Source organism: Fukomys damarensis, unplaced genomic scaffold (assembly GCF_012274545.1).
Source record: "Fukomys damarensis isolate Sample0158 unplaced genomic scaffold, DMR_v1.0_HiC HiC_scaffold_2, whole genome shotgun sequence".
NCBI lineage: Eukaryota > Metazoa > Chordata > Mammalia > Rodentia > Bathyergidae > Fukomys > Fukomys damarensis.
Genome location: NW_022900914.1, coordinates 23,697,443 through 23,716,060, shown reverse-complemented (window position 1 = coordinate 23,716,060; position 18,618 = coordinate 23,697,443). Strand labels below are relative to the sequence as shown.

The 18,618-nt window shown below is 36.9% G+C and overlaps 1 protein-coding gene across 1 annotated transcript in view; it reads right to left on the bottom strand.

Annotated features, from left to right (window-relative positions):
- The window catches only part of Camkmt (calmodulin-lysine N-methyltransferase), a 371,607-nt gene that overhangs the window by 57,238 nt on the left and 295,751 nt on the right, over positions 1–18,618 (bottom strand). The window contains exons 4-6 of the mRNA XM_033763880.1: positions 4,212–4,272; positions 2,252–2,306; positions 1,077–1,140 (exon numbers count right to left, since the gene is read on the bottom strand). Coding sequence (XP_033619771.1) covers positions 1,077–1,140; positions 2,252–2,306; positions 4,212–4,272 — 180 coding nt within the window. The remainder of the gene's footprint in view (positions 1–1,076; positions 1,141–2,251; positions 2,307–4,211; positions 4,273–18,618) is intronic.

The window sequence follows — 18,618 nt, the reverse complement described above, 5'->3', positions numbered from 1 at the left end:
TTTTTTTTTTTTTTTTTTTTTTAGGTCTGTCAGGCAATTAGCTGGGTGGGGCTCTGTCGAGCACACAAGTGCTGCTGAACAATATTAGCTACTGTGCTTCTTGTACCTCCATCCTCCTATGTGAGCAGCCTGATTGAGCTGCAGTGAATTTTATTTTCAAAAGATTATAGAGTGGAGGTCGAAAAAGAAAATGAAAAAAAAAAAAGGTTTTATGTGTGATTCTGCAAACATCAAAGCTGCTTGCCATTTTAGGGACCTAAAATTCAATAAGGGGACTGCCTCCCTCATCACAGAAATGTAAGGCACACCCCCCAACCCCCCCAAAAAACCCAAAGCAAACGTATCTTCCACTTTTCCTCTCAATTTCTAATGGCTGTTAACTGCCCCTGAGCAAATCAGCTTGACTGCTAGAGTAGCCACAAATTATGCTTGCTTTCTTAGTGAAAATACAGTTCAGTTTTCATGAACTCTGTGTGCATATTAGTAAAGCATAATCTAATATAATGGGGTTTGAACTGTAATAGCAGAGCAGAAAAAAAAGAAGATAGGTCATATAATCCTAAATAAAAGGAAATAATGAAGAACTGATAGCTGTTTCCAGTGGGAGATATAGGTAACTCTTCAGCAACTAAGATGTGCACAATATTACATATCTACATATAATATCAGACACACAAAAATAATAACAAACCTGAAGGTAGATGTTAATATTTATAAGAAATACCCAATAAAATAAATATTAAATCATTTTTTTCATAATGGTAAATCTTAATGATAATAAGAGTAAAAATGCTTGAAATTATTATGAGATAAATTTTCTTATTGCCTTGGTCCATTAAAATAGGCTCCTTTAATAAGAAGTGTTTATAAAAAAATCTATCGAAAGGTTAAAAAAAAACCCTATGTGATCAAAAGCAATGAATTGATATATTTCTACTTTTCCTTAATTACTTATCATGTGTGTGTAGGGGGACTCTTTTTTAATACCCCATGCTGTCTTTCTTTATATCAATTGTTACTCAGCCGGGAAAAAGGAATGAGCACAACAAACCCGTTTTCTATCTGAATAAGGATACTTCTGATGGCCTTTTCATTCCCATCAGTTAACAGAACTTCTTTGACATCTGCAGAAATAGCAACCTGAAAAAAAAAAAAAAAAAAAGAGCACAGCAAACAATGAGCAAATATGCTTGTCTGTGTGGAAGTGAAGACAGGAGTGACAAGCCTTCAGTATCATGCTTCCTCACCTATTTCTCTGTAACAATCTTCAATCTTTTTTCATTTTATGTCTGCATTATTTTAATCATTCAATCAAATCAGTCAATACTTTTATCATTCCATTTGCGGGAGCCTCTATCTTGCTATCATTCTGTTCAGTAATTGCATTGTGACAGCGGATGATGGTATTCTGAGAGGCTTTCATTTGTGGGCTTCTGTTTATCTAGTAGAGCCATCATACAAGGCTGTCACTCTGCCTTTCAGCCTGCTTCTGTCTGACTGCCTGATGCCCTTCATATAACTTTGCATTGCAGGCAGATGGCTTTGTGAGGGTAATTTTTTTGTGAGCTTTGACATGCTCGCACATTGGGCTGTAACCTCGACACATTGTATAAGAGCGACAGGTTTGTCAAATGCCAATCAGTGTAACAATATGCTTTTATTTGTAGAGACATAAAAACTTGTCTAATGCACTGTGCTGCTACATAATATCTCCTGAATACATGACTCAGAACCCAGAGAATGGGGAACGACGTTCCTGAATGGCCAATCTAATTCAAAAGAATCTAATTACTGAGCGCTCTGGATCATGTTTGTTGGTGTAATAATGCAGGCAAAACATTAGCAGCTATATCATGGTGCTCCAACTGTGATTTGCTGGGCTATTCCTGTATCTTAGCAAATGGGACTATAATCTGAAAGAAAAAAGAAAGAAAGAAAAGAAAAGAAAAAGAGAAAAAGAAAAAGAAAGAAAGAAAGAAATGCTTTCGCTATGGCAAAGAAAGACTGCGAGGCCTGGAATGTCACAACAAGCGATATTGACTACACGGAGGTAAAATGTTTCTGCTCTTCGAGGCAACCCTAAAATCAATATGATCCGAAAGTAAGTCAATCTAGAAGGTCTCTCAAGGCCCGGCAGCTTTGACCGCAGCCGACGCTGTTGACGGTTCTCTGACCCAGCAGTTGGAGGCCCTGGAACATTTTTCCTTTTGTTCCTCTCTCTGAATGGGATTGGAATTGAGAAAAGACCTACCATGAGCCCAGCCAAGCATGTCATGCCACCCCCTAGCTCACACACAGCAAGGCCCCTGAAAAAGAGAAAAGAAATGGTAGAACCCATACAAATTAGATGAAAATGGTCAGAGAGATATATATGTTACAAGAACAAATTGCCATCTGCAGTAAGAACGGCGCTACCAGGAAGTTGTGGAGACACGACTAGGCTACCTCATGTCGTTTTGCGTTTTAAAAATAATTATGAAATAGAAAAGTCACAAAGCAGGCAAATCAGTGGGGGTTCCCTCATTAGTGTTCACTGCAACATTACCACCGCTGAGCTGAAAAATCTGAGAAGGTTCCCTTTTTTCCCTTGTCAATGGCGCTGTCTTTTAGAACTAAACTAGCTAGAGTAGCGAAAGATAATTGTTAGGAAAGGATAACACTGTTAATCCACATTCATGCCTTCAAAAACAGTTAGACAAGTAAACGAAGAATATATGTGTGTATATCCCTATATTATAGCCACACAACACACACAAATAAATGCAATCCTGAATTTTGTTTTAATCTAAAACAAACTGAAACATTTTGGAAAGCCAAACCGTCCCCATAAAGCACAATTACACAAAGAGCATTTAGCAATTAACACTTAAGTCACAATTGACCCTAACACAACACCGCAAATAAACAATGCAGGGACATAATATGGTTAAGCCAGCAAACCCAGGCTGAAGTAATGACTGGGCTTTGGCTTCACTGCTTGAAAGTAAAGCGGCTCAGAGTTAAAGCTGACAGTCTAGTGTGCCATTCTGCACTTACCTTCCCCTTTGTGCCTAAATATCAGCCCTCAACGTGTGACATTCTCGCCCTGGCCCACTGCTCGCTGATTGGAGCTCCAGTCAAGCTTAAGCACAGCGAGATGAGCAAATGCCAGACTTCCAGGGCAGCTCTGCAGCCCAAATTCAAAACTGCCCTGTTCTTATTTTATATGCTTAGACTCTTGAGATTGTTTCTTCTTCCCAATTCGGGAAGTTTATTACCTCAAGCAAAGAGAGAGAGAGAGAAAAAAAAAGCAAAATTAAAAGGGGTGGGGTGGGTGGGGAGAGGGGAGCAGAAGAAGCCAGGATAGGATATACACATTTGAAAATACGCTTAATGAGTGTTTAGTTGTTCAAAGAAATTATAGACTGGTTACTAAATATGGACCCATAGAGCTTCAAAAAATGCATATTATTGACCCAGTCATGTAAGTACATATTGTTAAAATACACACCACAATCACTAATGGCTTTTCTGGAATCATAATAGACTATTCAGGAAATATATATCGGATAACTTTTATAAAATGAGAATTAAAATGAAAAACCTGTGTTTTCTGAGTCTACCAAACATATTTAGAATTTTAAAATAAAAGCATTTTTTTTCCTTTTCCTTAATCTCATTCATGAGTCGATTCATGTTAACAGTTGAAAACATCTATTTCTGCAGCACAACTCTGTGTAGTAATTTATATTTTACAAATACATATTGCCAAGTACATAAAAATACCTTTAAAATCACAGCAGGATGGTATTTTTTTTTAGACCTTTAAATAATAGCTATGAGGTATTTATTTATCAAATATTCCGTAATGACTTTCCCAGTAGAAGTTTAAAGAAGTCTTTATTTTGTCTTTTTTTTGACCTCTGCAATCAGTAAAGATTGATTGGAGCTTCACCTTTGTTTCTCCCAAATCAAAGTGAAATAAAATGCCTTGAGTGGAAATCAAAAGACTGTGACATACAGCAAAAAGCTTGCTGTGCAGTATTAGTACCCGAAGGCAATGCAGATTTCTTTTCAGAAGCAACATGTGTTCAACTGTGAACTTTTTTCTTTCTTCCTCTGTCTTTCATTCTAACAATTTAATTTGAAGAATACAAACAAGGCCATTTTTAATATGCAGATTCAATATCCATGATGGGATAAACAAATCTCTTTTAAATGCAGCTCTGTACCTGAATATATTACTGTGCTTGAGGCAGTAGTAAGCCAAAACCTCTTCAGACGGCCAGATGCCTAGAAAACACAAGAGGATAGATATTTGGATTATGGAAGTCATTCGGATATGAAATGGCTTTTAAAAATAAGGCTCAGCACAAGCTATTTCAACTGCAATCAAACTTAACAGAGTTATTACTTGTCATATGAATTCCTTTTGTTTTTGTTTTAATTGTTATTAAAATGGTGAGATTTATAACCCCTTTGCCCCAGGGTAATAGTAAAATATCCTAAATACATTTTCCAAATCCCAATCACAACAAAAAAGCAAAAACAGGAAAAACCAAAAGTATAGCTATCAAAATGTATACCTGATGGTATTTTAAGTAGATGTTAACCTGTTCACATAAAGTTACTAAGCATAAAATGAAGGCCTACACTATATATAGCCTGTTAGGAAAAACAAGGAAAAAATCACTTTCAGGGGTAAATAAAAACACTGAGGCCATTATATCTGTTTATATCTTTTCATATTAATGTTTTAAAATATTTGCAAGTATTTCCTTTTTATAATTAAAGTAAGAAATTTTAATTTCATCAACTTTGGCTCACCTTTTAACAATAATACTATACACTGAATTGCATAGTGGGGCTTTTTCTAAAATTATCACATATAAATTTATGTAAAAGACAGTTTTCTTGAGTGGATATAAATTGCATAAAGAAAGAAAAAAATATTTGTGAATTATAATTACTAGTGGTTATCACAGGATGGGAAGATTGTAAATGCTTTTAATTTTTTTGCATACTTTTTTGGATTCTCCAAAATTTTTACACTGAGCCCGTATTTCTCTGACAGTTAGAACAAGCTACAACCTAATGCAAATTATGCCTGCCCCAAGGAATCAGACTTAGTGATCAGGCCACAGGCCTCCTGTCCTGCTTCACCTGAGGATCTGCACGGTGACAGTGACTAACAGCACTAAGCACTCTGCGGATAGAAAGCTTGAAACACATATAAAAAAAGACTTAATCCTCTGTCCCCCAGATGAATCTCCAACTTTAAAGAGTAAGAAACCCAAGCATTTCAGAGCAGATGTCAAGGATGCAATAAGTAGCCTTAGAGATTCAATTCAACTGATCAATGAAAGGGTAGGAAAGCAATGACTCCACACATCATTTTCTGCAGGAAAGCTCAGGAAGGGCGACTTGACTACCTCAGTCTCCACAGCATTTCCAAAATGACAACATGGGAACAAAGAAAATTAGCAAGAAGTGTATGGAATCATATTTAGGAGGAAAATGAGAGAGGTCACAAGTGCTTTGGAATTAGACATACTGAGCTGAGTTCCTGCTCTGTTGTTCCATACCTGAGAGACTCTGGATAGGTTACTTAACCTCTGTGTCTTAGACTCCTCATCTGTAAAATATCATAATTGTAGTATCAACTTCATAGGATTGGTGGGAAGGTTAAATGTGATATATTTAGTATACTTCCTAAATCCAAAGGAGAAAAAATGTTGTTGATGCCATTCTTGTGCAAAGGGGGTTAAAGGAGGGGAAGAAGGAATGTGTGAACCCCAAACAATTATCCCCCAACCAGAAAAGAGACCCATTTTTATATGCTCCTACTCTCAAGCTTTGGCATGACCCCAAAGTCTTAATACGCAGCTTTCCTCCTCATAAAAAGAACTCTACAAAGACTCAAGTACATAATAAAATTCTCTGAAGGACGAGCCTAAGACAGTGCTCTACACTAAGAGGATATAATCACCTCAAGAATGAATTTCTTTATGCCTTTAGTAGATGGCTGTGAGGTTTAAAAAAAATAATGATAGGGGAAGCGTATTTAACTAACATTTAAGCCTTGATTAAGTATAAAAATGGGACTTGTAAAATGCATAGTCTTTTCAAATAGTTTTATAATTTTCTTTAAAAATTACAGGAACTGATTTTTAGCTAAATTAAATTCAAAAAATACAAAGAACAAAGTAAAAAAAAAAGTTACCTAAAATTCCACTGTGGAATATAATCGCTGTTAACGTTTTGGACATCATTCCAAAAAAATCTTTCTTTGCATAAAAATATTTTACAAGATTGAACTTTTCTTATGTAGGTGTTCAATAATCTGCTTTTGCCCCACTCGATACATGGTAGGTAGCTTCCCACAACAACAAAAAATACATTATTATTTGTGAAAATTGCCCAGACATTCCATATGTACCTTAGAATTCATTTAATTTGTGTTCCTATGGTAGGCATTTAAATTGGTTTTAAAGTGTTTGATATTATGAGATTATAAATAGTGGCACAATAAGGACACACATTTTCCCAAAAGTTGTATTCTTAGGTCAAATACCTAGAAATAGGAAGTCTAGTCAAAGATCAAGTACATTTCACATTCTGAAACATATGTTGAACATTCTTAACCCAAAATATGAAAGTTTATGAGCGCCCAAATGATGGGAAATTTCTACACCTGCCCTGATGTGATAGGTTGCAGTGCAAACAAATGTACACTAACATCACTGTACAAATTTATCTTCAGGCTACCCGATAAAGTGCATATGAAACAAAAATGGCTATTATGTTTAGATTTGGGTTCCATAACCAAGATATTTCAGTACATATATGTAGATATCAAGAAATTTTAAAAATCCAAAATCTAAGGTACTTCTGTTCCCAAGTATTTAGAACATGACATATTCAAACTATACCTAATTGTTCTCTGCAAAATTTGTACCAAGGTAATAAAATTTGTACTAAGCTCAATAAGAAGATTTGTTTCTTCAAACCCTTGCCAAGACAGGGTTTTATCGACCTGTCTTAGTTCTATTAATCTGCTAAATTTTAAAAAGTTATATAACTACAAATCAAAACTGGCTGTCACAAAAAAAAGTCAGACAATAACAAATGTTGGTAAGGATGTAGGAAAACTGGAATTTTCATGCACTGCTTTTAGAAGTGTAAAATGTTGTAGTCATATTGGAAACCTGTCTAGCAGTTCCTCAAAAAGTTAAAATTTATATTGCCAGATGATCCAGAAATTCTACCTTCAGGTATATAACCAAGAAAAATGAAAACACGTGCATACTGAAACTTGTACAGACAGTGTTCACAGCAGCATTTTAGTAGCCAAAAATAGAAACAACTAAAATGTCCATTGACCATTGAATGGATAAATAAAATGTGGTGTGTCATGCAACAGACTAGTAGTGTTTGACAATAAAAAGAAAAAAATTACTGTTATATAGAGTGACATGGACAGAACTTGAAAACATGTTAAAAGAAAAAAACAGTTACATACAAATACATGTTGTATGTTTCCATTTACATGAACTCTTCCGAATAGGCAAATCCATAGTACAGGTGGCTGCCGTGAGCTAGGATGGTGAGGTATAAGTGGGAAATATCTACTAATGGGTATGAGATTTCTTCTGGAAATGATGAAATCTTTAAAAACTATAGTGATGGTTGCACAACTCTGTGAATGTACTCAAATTCACTGGGTAAACTGTATAGTATGTGAATTAAACCTCAAATATAGCTGTTCCTTTTAACATATTTTTCTCATTGTTATTTGTGGGAATATAACGGTCTTTTAAAAATATTTTATTTTTGAAGAATATATGTCACTCATAGATATAGTTTTAAAAACCTTTGAGTTACACAGTATTAGAATTCATTAAATCTGTGTCCTCTTGGTAGCTAACTTAAGTTAGCTTCAAAGTTTTTGACATTATAAGATAATAAGAAAAGTAGTATTACCCATTCCCTCTCCCCTTCTTTTTACTTCTCCAGAGAATGTGTTTATTTTGAACTCACTGAACTGATTCTTCTGGTAATTACTTTTATATTTCTCCATAATACATTTATTTTTCTACTACTTGACTTTTCAGTTTCAGGAAAAATCTAGTGACCTGCCTCACATAGTGAAAGATACACTTTCTTTTTCTTTTCTTTTTTTTTTTTTTTTGCTTTTATATATACTCTTCTCCCATGCTCTTTATTCACCCCACCATCTGTTTAATGTTGTATTATCATATTGTGACTATAGGTATGTATTTTTGGTTAGAACATTCCTCACTGTAGATTTTAGTATGCCCATGTGGTGAAGCCGAGTTATGTAATAAATTATCATGAATCTTTCTCTCAAGTGTAAATTTTTGTGTGTTTTTTTTGCTGGAGTTTATAATTGTCTCCCCCCCCCTTCTTTTTTGCTAAGATTTTTACTCAGTCACAAACCCTGGTTGTCAGTCACTTTTCTTAACACATTCATTCACATAAGGGATTCTACCAACCCCATGAGCAGTCTTTGCTGGCCCCATCTGGCCTCCCTTAGACTGGACTGAATTTATTCTCTTCTCGGTATACAGCTGAGAGCCTAGACCCCGTCTTCACAACTGCGCCAGCCTCCTTCGCCTTCCTCCTGTGTTCTAGCTGTCACTCTCCATTCTCCGTCTCTCCCCACCTTGGCTTGCTCCCTCGGTTCAGTACAACATATCCTTTAGTAGTTTCCTGAAAAGGGGTGCATGAGAGGCAACTGTTTGAGAATTCACATGATTCAGGATGTAATTTTAATCTAGAGATTCTATGTTCTGCAGGTCTTGAAAATTTTCTTGCGAAGTTCAATTGATAATTTCTTTATTTTCACTTTTCTCTGTTCTCTTTCTCTTGAACTCTTATTATTTGGATGTGGAATGTTTTGAATTCATCCTCTGATTTTTTTTTTCTATTTTCTACTTTCTTGACAATGTCTCAACTTCATCTTCCAGTCTTTTTATTGTTATTTTCCTTTGTGCTCTTGTTGCTGATGGCAGGTTTCTGAATAGTTCTTTTTTAGAACATCCTATTCTTCTTTTGTAAATGCAATGTCTTCTCTTAATTAGTTGAAAATAGTGATTATAGTTTTTTTATGTCTATTCAGTATGTCTTATTCAAGTTGGATTTTTTTTCCTGGTTATTGATTTTGGTATTTGTCATATCAAAAGATTTCTTAGATATCTGATAGTCCATTGCTGTCTCAGTAAAGGCAAGTGTAGAAAGATAAAAAGCTGACCTGAAGTCAAAAGGGCTGAGTATATGTATGGGGTGGGGGTCAAGGGCTCAGCATTCGGTCTGCATAAATTCGTTTATCTCCATAGTGTGCTTCTTTTCTGGGGTTCCCCAAAAACTTCAGTTTAACTCTCTCCAAAGAATAAGACTCTTCATTCTTTCCTAAATACTTGTAACCTCCTTCAATTTCCATTGACATAGAGGAGAGATAGCTGTCCAGGAGCCCGGAATGAAGATATAATTTCTTCTTAAACAACTTTCAATACATTATCCTACTTTATTCTCTTGCAGTTCCTACTCTCACAAGTATCTGGTGCTATCTATTTCTCAGCTTTTTCAAGGTTTCAGAAATATCAATTGAGTTGAGTTTCATTTTCATAACTGTTGGCTTTCTCATATCTGCTGACTTAATGACTTCTAATCCATTTGTCTTCCAGTTTCAAAAATTACACTGATATATGTTTTTCCAACTTATGTCTGTGTGGATTTATGTCTTAAAAACATCTCTTTAAAAATGGTTCAGTGTGGTTTCTCAAAGGAATTTATTTTTACTGCAGTATTAAAGCTCCAATTTTACCTGAAACCCAAGAATATATTAATTTTCAAACATGTGACAACTATTCTTATATCTGCTGTACATTTAAGCATGACTACCTCTGAGTGGTGGAGATGCAGTATACAATCAGGAATAGTGACTAGAAGAGTACCAAGTGATGGAGAGAAATTCATTGGAAAAGTAATGAAAATAATTTTTGTGCCAAGAACACTAATAGCAATGTCCCAAGACCTTTTTTGTTTCATTGACTATTTTGTTGAGAATATTCATTGGGCTTCTATCGATCGATTTTAGGTATTCCTACTACACTCTCGACATCAACCGATGAGGTTAAGCTGAATGCCCATGTCATATACGTAAAGTATTGATTTAAAAAAGCATCACAAAACATTTTAATTAACAGTTTATTCTAGTCAACTTTCTCTAGACACATGACACAAATTGGGACCTTCCCTTAAATTTTACTCAGAAACACTGTTTGTTATTCTTTAGTGGTTTCTGTATAAATCAAACAAGTTTCTTTCATAAGAGAAAAGGCCTCTTCATCCATTGGGCCTCCATAAAAGCATTAGCTAGACAGGAATGCCATTGAGAAAAAATAATATTATCTTATACAGATCCCATGGGCATTTGCTTTTGTCATATTTTTCGTCCAACAAAGGCTTGATTCCCTGCAAGTGTTTCTATCAGAACTGGGCCTGCTGAACTTGGTAGACTGTAGGAAGCCTGTAGCTAACCAACACTGAAACATGAAATATCAGCTGTCTGTGTAGTCCCGGTGACGGGAAGACTGGCAATGTGATCTGTTTAATGTATGCAACTATTTTGTTGTTTGCAGTGAAGTAGCTAGTTTAGAATTATTCTAAATGCCTTTTTTTGTGTGTTAATCTGGAAACAACACATCCATTATTGACCTAAAGGCTGAGCGAATCCTAAAATTAAATGACATGAGTATCTAGCTAGGCATGGGGCTCTCTAGATCACTTCTTGAGAGCTTTTTGCTTCCCCATCATTCAGGTTAGAGGGAAGTCCTAAGGCTTTGACAGACAGCATCCAACAAGGAGCCCTGCTGGCTCCCTCCTCTCACTCTAATGGCTTGTACTCACTCAACGAAGACAACACTCCAGCTTTCACAGCAGAGATATGGCTTTTCTGTGATCAGCTGATGTCCACTAAAGCAGCACCTTTCTCCACCTCCCTCAAACAAAATGATCATGTGCAACATGGGAATTGGAAGTAAGGCCTCTCTCAAATCTGAGACTTGAGTGAAGAGGCCAGCATACCCTCAGCTAAGCTGTTGAATCGTTCAGAAGAGTAATGCATTGGTGGATGCTACTAAAATGAAAAGCTGCTCATGCTGGGATAGGTAATTAAGTTTCTTGGACTATTTTCAGTGCTTGTACTGTCTCCTTTTCCTTTAGTCTAAGTCACATTTCTGCTTTATCACTGATGTCAATCTAAAGTGGGGATCATGAAGAGAACTACAGAATGCTCCATAGATATTTATTGGGCATCTATTATGTTTTAGGCCCTGTTGATCAGCAGGTAATGAATCAGTATAGTTATCAGAGCATTTAACTAGTTGGAGAGGGAGACATTAAATATTCACATTAATAACTATAATAAATGTTACATGGGAAAAATAAAGTTTGCTTAAGAAAGCATATCACAGGAGACCCAACCTAGCTAGGGAGAGGGTGGGAGGGGCCGATGAGGGGACACTTCCTTGCATAAATGGCATGTGAGCTAAGATTTAGTGGATGCAGAACCACTAGAGGAAGAAGAGGGGGACAGAGATGGAAAGAGTGGTCCCTCGAAGGAGAACTCAATGAAATCGTTTTGAAGAAGGCAAGGGCTTAGTGTTGTAGGAGTGGAAATAAGGTCAATGGAGCTGGAAAGTGCCTGAGAAGAGAGTAGCACGAGATAAGTTTGGAGAGGTAATTAAGGGGCTAGTACCCATAGTGTCTGTCTTTAGTAAGTCCATTCATCCATACCCAGAACTACGTTAATTCCAATCAGTACCCTTAATTCCAGTATCACATGCTCTAGATTCAGCCAGTTCTGAAAAGCACCACCTACACACGCAGGAGGCTTTGTGGGGACAACTGGAAACAAATCCTAACACATAGACTCAAAGGCCATGTTAAGAATGGTAAATCATACTGTAATATAAACATGTCTTAAACAGCAGAGTGATAGATGTTAAAATTTACATTTAGAAGATCATACTGGCTACCATAAAGAAAACATTGAAAAGAAGCAGGAGGAGGCAGAGTAGGAAGTGGTGTCAATTATCCAGATAAGCGTGATGGTGGTTTGGGGAATGGTTAGTGGAAATGAAGAAAAGTGGAACAATTTGCGATATATTTAGAAGGTACACTGACAAGACTTACTAGTTAATTAGATGAAGGGGGTGGTAAGGGAGAGGGAAGTGTCAATTGTGACTCAGGTCTGCGGCATGAATAAGTAGGCAGATGATGTACATCAGACATACAAGATTTTCCTTCAATTTTATATGAACTGAGGAGGCTGAATTCATGGTGTAAAAAAACGCCACCCAGGAACCTGGAGTCTCACTCTAGCTCTGCTCCTAACAAACTGTGAGATATTGGGAAGTAATTTTGCTTTTTTGAGCTTCAGTAGCCTCATGGCAAAATGATAGGCTTGGGTTAGATTATGATTTGGGTTACATTATTTCTAGAGGGCCTTCAGGCTATACAAAACTACAATAGAAAATTAGATATCATATTCTGGAGTTAGGGAGTTCAGCTTGAATGCTGGCTCTTTTGGTTCTGTGATTTTAGCCAGGTACTTAATTTTTTTTAAGCCTCTTCATTCATTTGAAGAACATACAATTATTAGCAATCATGCCTGTTCTAGAAGCTGAGGATATAGCAGCGATAAACCACAACCTTTCCCTAAATAATTTAATAGAGGCAATAGACAATAAAGAAGATAATTTCAGACACTAACTAGTGTTGTGAAGAAAATAAAACATGCTGCTGAAACGGAAAATAATCAGGTGGGAATGTTGCTTCTCTAGCCAGCACTGTTGAGTAATGCATTTGTCCCCTCTCAGGGTATACTGCGAGGACATGAGACAGGCAGGGTGAGGTACTTGGAACAGTGTTTGGCACATATCAAATTACTTAGGATGCTGTCACTGGGACTGTTGCTCTCATCACATTGAAATGCTTCTATCCAGAGAACTATACAAGCCAGGAATTATATATCTTCACTAAAGCATATATATATATATATATATATATATATATATATATATACACACATTAGACATATATATATTAGACATATATATATATATCTAATACACACATATTCAATACTTGTTCTCCTCCTCTGACCCATTAACAGACATGTTTTGAACAATAACTAAGCACAGACCTTCCTCTGTTTTTGCAGCTAGGTCACAGAACACTTCAGTACCCCTAGGTAGAAGGGAATGTCTGTATAGCTCAGGGCAGTGAGCAGGTAGACCCTTGCCCTGGGACACTCTGACGTTTAGTAAATGTTGACACTGCCTAGGCAATGGGAGAAGGATGGGGAAGCCAAGGGAAAGGAAGTTAAGAAAACACTCAAATCAGATACTTTGCCACACAGTTAGAACTTGAACCCCATTAATTTGACTCTTAAAATGTTATTCTTAACCTCTGGGTGAGGCTGCCATGTACTAAATTACAAAATCGGGGGCCACATAAATTGTCCTGCAATTTTGTTTCTTGCCCTATTCCTGGAGAAGCCAAGTACACTACGAGCAGGACAAAGAATGAGCATCTGAAAAGAGGGACAAGAAGGGGCACAAAAACTACTCACGCCTTTACACAAGACATTCTTCCCAGGCTATAAGGGGTCTGCTGGATGTGGTCTGCTTAAATACACACTAATACGTAAAGCTTAAAACTGACTTCAGATGCATCTTAATGTGCTGCTGATGAGGTATGGGAAAGGAGGAAGGGGTCCCAGCCCTGTCCTGACACTGAGACAGGGACGGGAGGACAGCGCTTGAGGGAGATCCTGCAGAGGCCTCAGCCTCGGGTCTGACGGTCAGTTTGAGAGCAGCCATTGGGAAGGCAAGTGAGTGGCAGATGGGAAGCACCACTGACAAAAGGGACAGGTTGCAGCCCTGACCACGGCCACAGTGGCTTACGTGGTGAAGACGTGGACTTAGAAGATAGCTCTGACAAAGCTTTGTAACCTTAGTAAATTATTTAACTTTCCTTGCTTAGATTATTCCTTACTGAAAGTGATAATAATGTCTACTCCAGAATATAGACTATTAATTAGAAGAGTATCTTGTAAGTGCTCAATTCCTGTTTGCTATTATTACTACCATTATTATTACAGGAGGCAACAGTATCACTTACTAAATATTTACTACATGGTAAATATTGGGCTATATACTGTGGATAATTTCACTGAATCCTTAAAGCAGCCCCTTAAGTCATGTACTCTCATTAGAACCAGCTTATAGGCATAGTGAAGTGCACCAGAGAACTTCGAGCTGAGGTACTGAGGCCAGGATTTGCAATCCCACATTCTCCCTCCGGAGCCAGATCTACACTATGTTGCCCCAGTAATAGTAGCTGAAGCTGGAATCAAGGGCTAGTTTCTAGTTTTCATGGCTCTGTCAATAACTAATTTGGGCGCTTTGGACAGATCGTATATGGGCTCTATTTTCAAGAATAAGATGGAGGGTCAAATTGATTTCTGAGGGCTCTTCCAACTCTAAATCCAATGGCTATCGATCATTATATTTGTACTTTTCTCCCCCACCTCCTCCAAGAAGCGATAAAATTGTCAATGGGCTCTAACCCATGACAGTTTAAAGAAATTAGATTGCTCAAAATGTTTTATTTGTACTATAATCTCAAATTTAAACCTCCAACAGGAAATCTTTGATATGGGATTCAAAATAGCCCTAGGAGCCAAATCTTTATGATGTGCTATTTTAATTGCATTTGAAGAACCCTTTTAAGTCAAATCTCACAGCTTCCAAAAAGAATTGCTCTACAACTACATATACTAGTTGTGAAAACTCTTTTCTTTAGTTTCATTTTTAATTGACAAATAGTAATTATATATATATATGGATATAAAAGTGGCATTGATATAGTTAACCGCTCATATAAAAAAACAGAAAGCCTCCAATAAAAATTTTCCCTCTCCAATATTGCACACAGTTCTCTGTTGTATGCTGTTCTCCAATGAATTTCCTTCCTCTTAGGGTAACAAGACTACCTTCTGGGCAGAAGAGATTTTCATGAGGTCTCAAAGCACATGTTGAACATTTCTGGGGCCTGGGTAAGAAAATGCTTCATCTCCATTGCTCAGAGAGGATGTTAGAAGATGAGAATCATTTCTAAAAGTGGACCCAGAAAAATCAGATCAGAGAGCTCCTAGCAGGAGAGAAAACATGGCCTGGATTTCCCCATATTTCAGCACATTATAGTAAAAAGGAGGAAGAGAAGGATTTGCATTGCCACTTTTCCTCTAGGTCTTGTACTTCAGTGTCCTCAGAATGGAGGAATCAGGCCACAATTCCTATGAAATCACCCCACCCCCTTTTAAAATAGAACCATGCTATGCCCTGAAAGACCTGTAAGAGCAGCAATGAGTCAAATGGAATGGAACAGAGAAGACAGTAAGAAGAATTGTTACGGCCGGGCATGGTGATGCACTCCTGTAATCCCAGCACTCGGGAGGCTGAGACAGGAGGATCACTGTGAGTTCAAGACCAGCCTGGGCTACACAGTGAGTTCCAGGTCAGTCTCATTACATAAGTGAGACCCTGTCTCAAAAAACAAACAAACAAAAGAATAATTGTTATGGTTTCCTACCTTCAATACGGAGCCACTTCACCAGCATAGACACACACTTGCTTGATGGCATATGAAAATATCAAGAGTGAGCTTCTCTGGAGTTATTAGTGACAGAGGGATTTGATTTCTAAAGCAGCTTTCGGCCTTGGAGACTCACTCTCAAGTAAACACTTGGCTGAACTCTAAACAAGTTGTAATCCATGCAGAGTAGATGCTCCTGCACCTATGCAAACCTCCCTAGGCAGAAGATGGTATTCAGGAGACACACAGCATGGGGAGAAACTCCACACATTTATTAAACTGCCCTGGCATTATGCTAGCTAGACAACAGCGCTTGCTTTGGCATGTTGTCTGGAAGGTGTGCATTGTAGTGAAGCAAAACTGCCTTATTCCAAGATCTTCTTAGAGCCTTGAGGAAAGAATCATTGCTATGTGGGGAATGGGGAAGGAGGACTGCCTCCCCTTCCTATAGCAGGAAATGGTATTATTAAGTTCTAAGAGGTAAAACACCATTCAGCAAATCGATGTGGTAAATAAGGCAACATCTCATTGAGGCTCAGTCTAAATCTACATCATACACATCCTTCTGCCATTCCATTTGAAACTAAATATATGACAGGTTGAGAAGGAGGAGGAGGAGGAAGAGGAAGAGGAAGAGGAGAAGGAGAAGGAGAAGGAGAAGGAGAAGGAGAAGGAGAAGGAGAAGGAGAAGGAGAAGGAGAAGGAGAAGGAGAAGGAGAAGGAGAAGGAGAAGGAGAAGGAGAAGCAATAAGTATGAGAGCTGTGAATCTCAGCCTTGCAAAATGGCCAGGGCTCTCTGTCTGTCCTTCCTCTGTCTCTCCACTCATTATTCATTGATGTGAAGGAAGAAGGACAGTCTGCTCTCCAGAAATTTCTGCTGCTGCACAAACATGGGCAGCTCACTGTGACTAATGTGGAAATACAGTGCTGAGCACCACCTGGCTGTGAATATAGCGTCTTCCTCCATCAGGGCCATCTACAAATGTCTCTAACTTGTCTGATTGTCTTTAGCACCTCTTTTTTTATGTTTTGAAGCAATGAATTTGATTTCATTTTTCTTCCCCCGTTTTCAAATACTCATTAAAAATTAAACAACACCGAGAAAAGCCTTTTGTGATTATAGCCTTCATTCTCCTGCAACAAACTGGATCTATAAATTTACGTACCATTGTAGATGTAAATTACAAAATTTATATTCAACTATATTAAAACATCTATTCCAAAAATGATTACCAGTTGTGAAAAGCAGACAGGCTTATCACTTGCTGTCAGTTGTTCATGTCTAGTTAAGCAATAATGTGCTAAAACTACTCTTTTGTTTTGTGTAAGAATTTTGGCAATAGAAGAAATGAACACTCGGTTAATAAAAACTCAGGCTGCTTTTTGCTTTGATGGAGGAAGCAGCTGCCTGTTTTCATTTGCTGTAGAGCAGCAAAACCCATCAATATAATAAGCAGCTTAGATGCATCCATCCACAGCATCTGTAAGGATATAGGGCTATTCGCTCAAAACCAATCCCTGGTTTAATTTTAACAAAGATGTGTCTGACATATTTGAAAGTGCATTATAATATATTTTGAAACATGAACAATTTCTCTTTCTTTTAAATACTTTTTACAGATTTGAAAGGTTAGTCCATGTAGCTGAATGATAACAATGATAAGAAACAGACCGAACTATGAGGCCATCCTAAAACAAGGGCAGTGAAGAGAGTAAATCAAAAGGTGGTTATTTGATGCCCTTCAAAATGGAAGTCATTCATTTAAATATGGTTTCATTCATTTGTTCATTCAAACAAGTATTTATTGAATACTTATATATATATTGCAGCAGGCTAGATATTAAGGCTACAGATTGACTCTCAAGGACTTCACTCTTTAGGAGAACACAAAAACATAAGAGAAACAATGTGGCAAACTCAGTGACATAGAAACCTATTTTTGTATTTGCCCTTTATTTTAAAAATTGAATGGGCACACAACACGGTAGAAACTAACGTAAAAATTAAAAATCAAATACTGTCTCCTCTATTATACAGTCATACACTTCATTAGACATACTTTTAAGCAAAGATGGTCTAACATAAAAAAACCGAATTATGTTCAAACACATGTCAAACTGTTTACTAATGTAGCCAAGAATTATCACACTTTGGATAGAAAAGTTTAGGATTTTGAGTTTCGTCTGGACAACCTCTAATTTTACAGTAACAATTAGAAACTTTCACGTGATCATAAATGCACCACACAGTAAGCCTAATAAAAAATACCAACTTTACAGCAAATTAAAATGTCCTACAGTATGCTACAGCTAAAAAACATGCCAAGAGATTATTTTATTTCAGCAATAGATGGCATCCCCAGAAGTCAGATAATTCTAAATCCTCTTTTTTTCTGATTCAATATTGGATAAATGAGCATTTTATCACGATCAGCTAGGAACTTGTCTGGTGGGATACATGAATAAAAAGTTAGCCATCAATTTATCAGGATATCAAATTTAAATAAGAATTGCTTGCAGAAACATTAAGAAAATGTTTCCATGGGCTGTGGATTTAGCTCAGTGGTTCCGCTGCTTGCCTCACAAGCGCAAGGTCCCAAGTTTGATCCCCAGTACCAAAAAAAAAAAAAAAGAAAAGGAAAGAAAATGTTTCCACAAATGTAGAGCTGAAAGCTTTCTTATTTAAACATGTTCATTGCAAAGTATATCTCCAATGTTTATAGCTTTTTTCTTTAAATAAACATTTTATTTTGGAATGATTTTAGATTTATAGAAACATTGCAAAGATAGTACAGAGAGAATCTAGGGTTCACTGAGTTTCTTCCATTGTAAACATCTTAAACCCCCAAACCAAGAAATTGATATTGATTTATTACTATTAACTAAATGCAAGGGTTTGTTTGAACAGAAGGATTACTACTAAGATGAGAGTAGAAGGTATCTGTCAGAAAG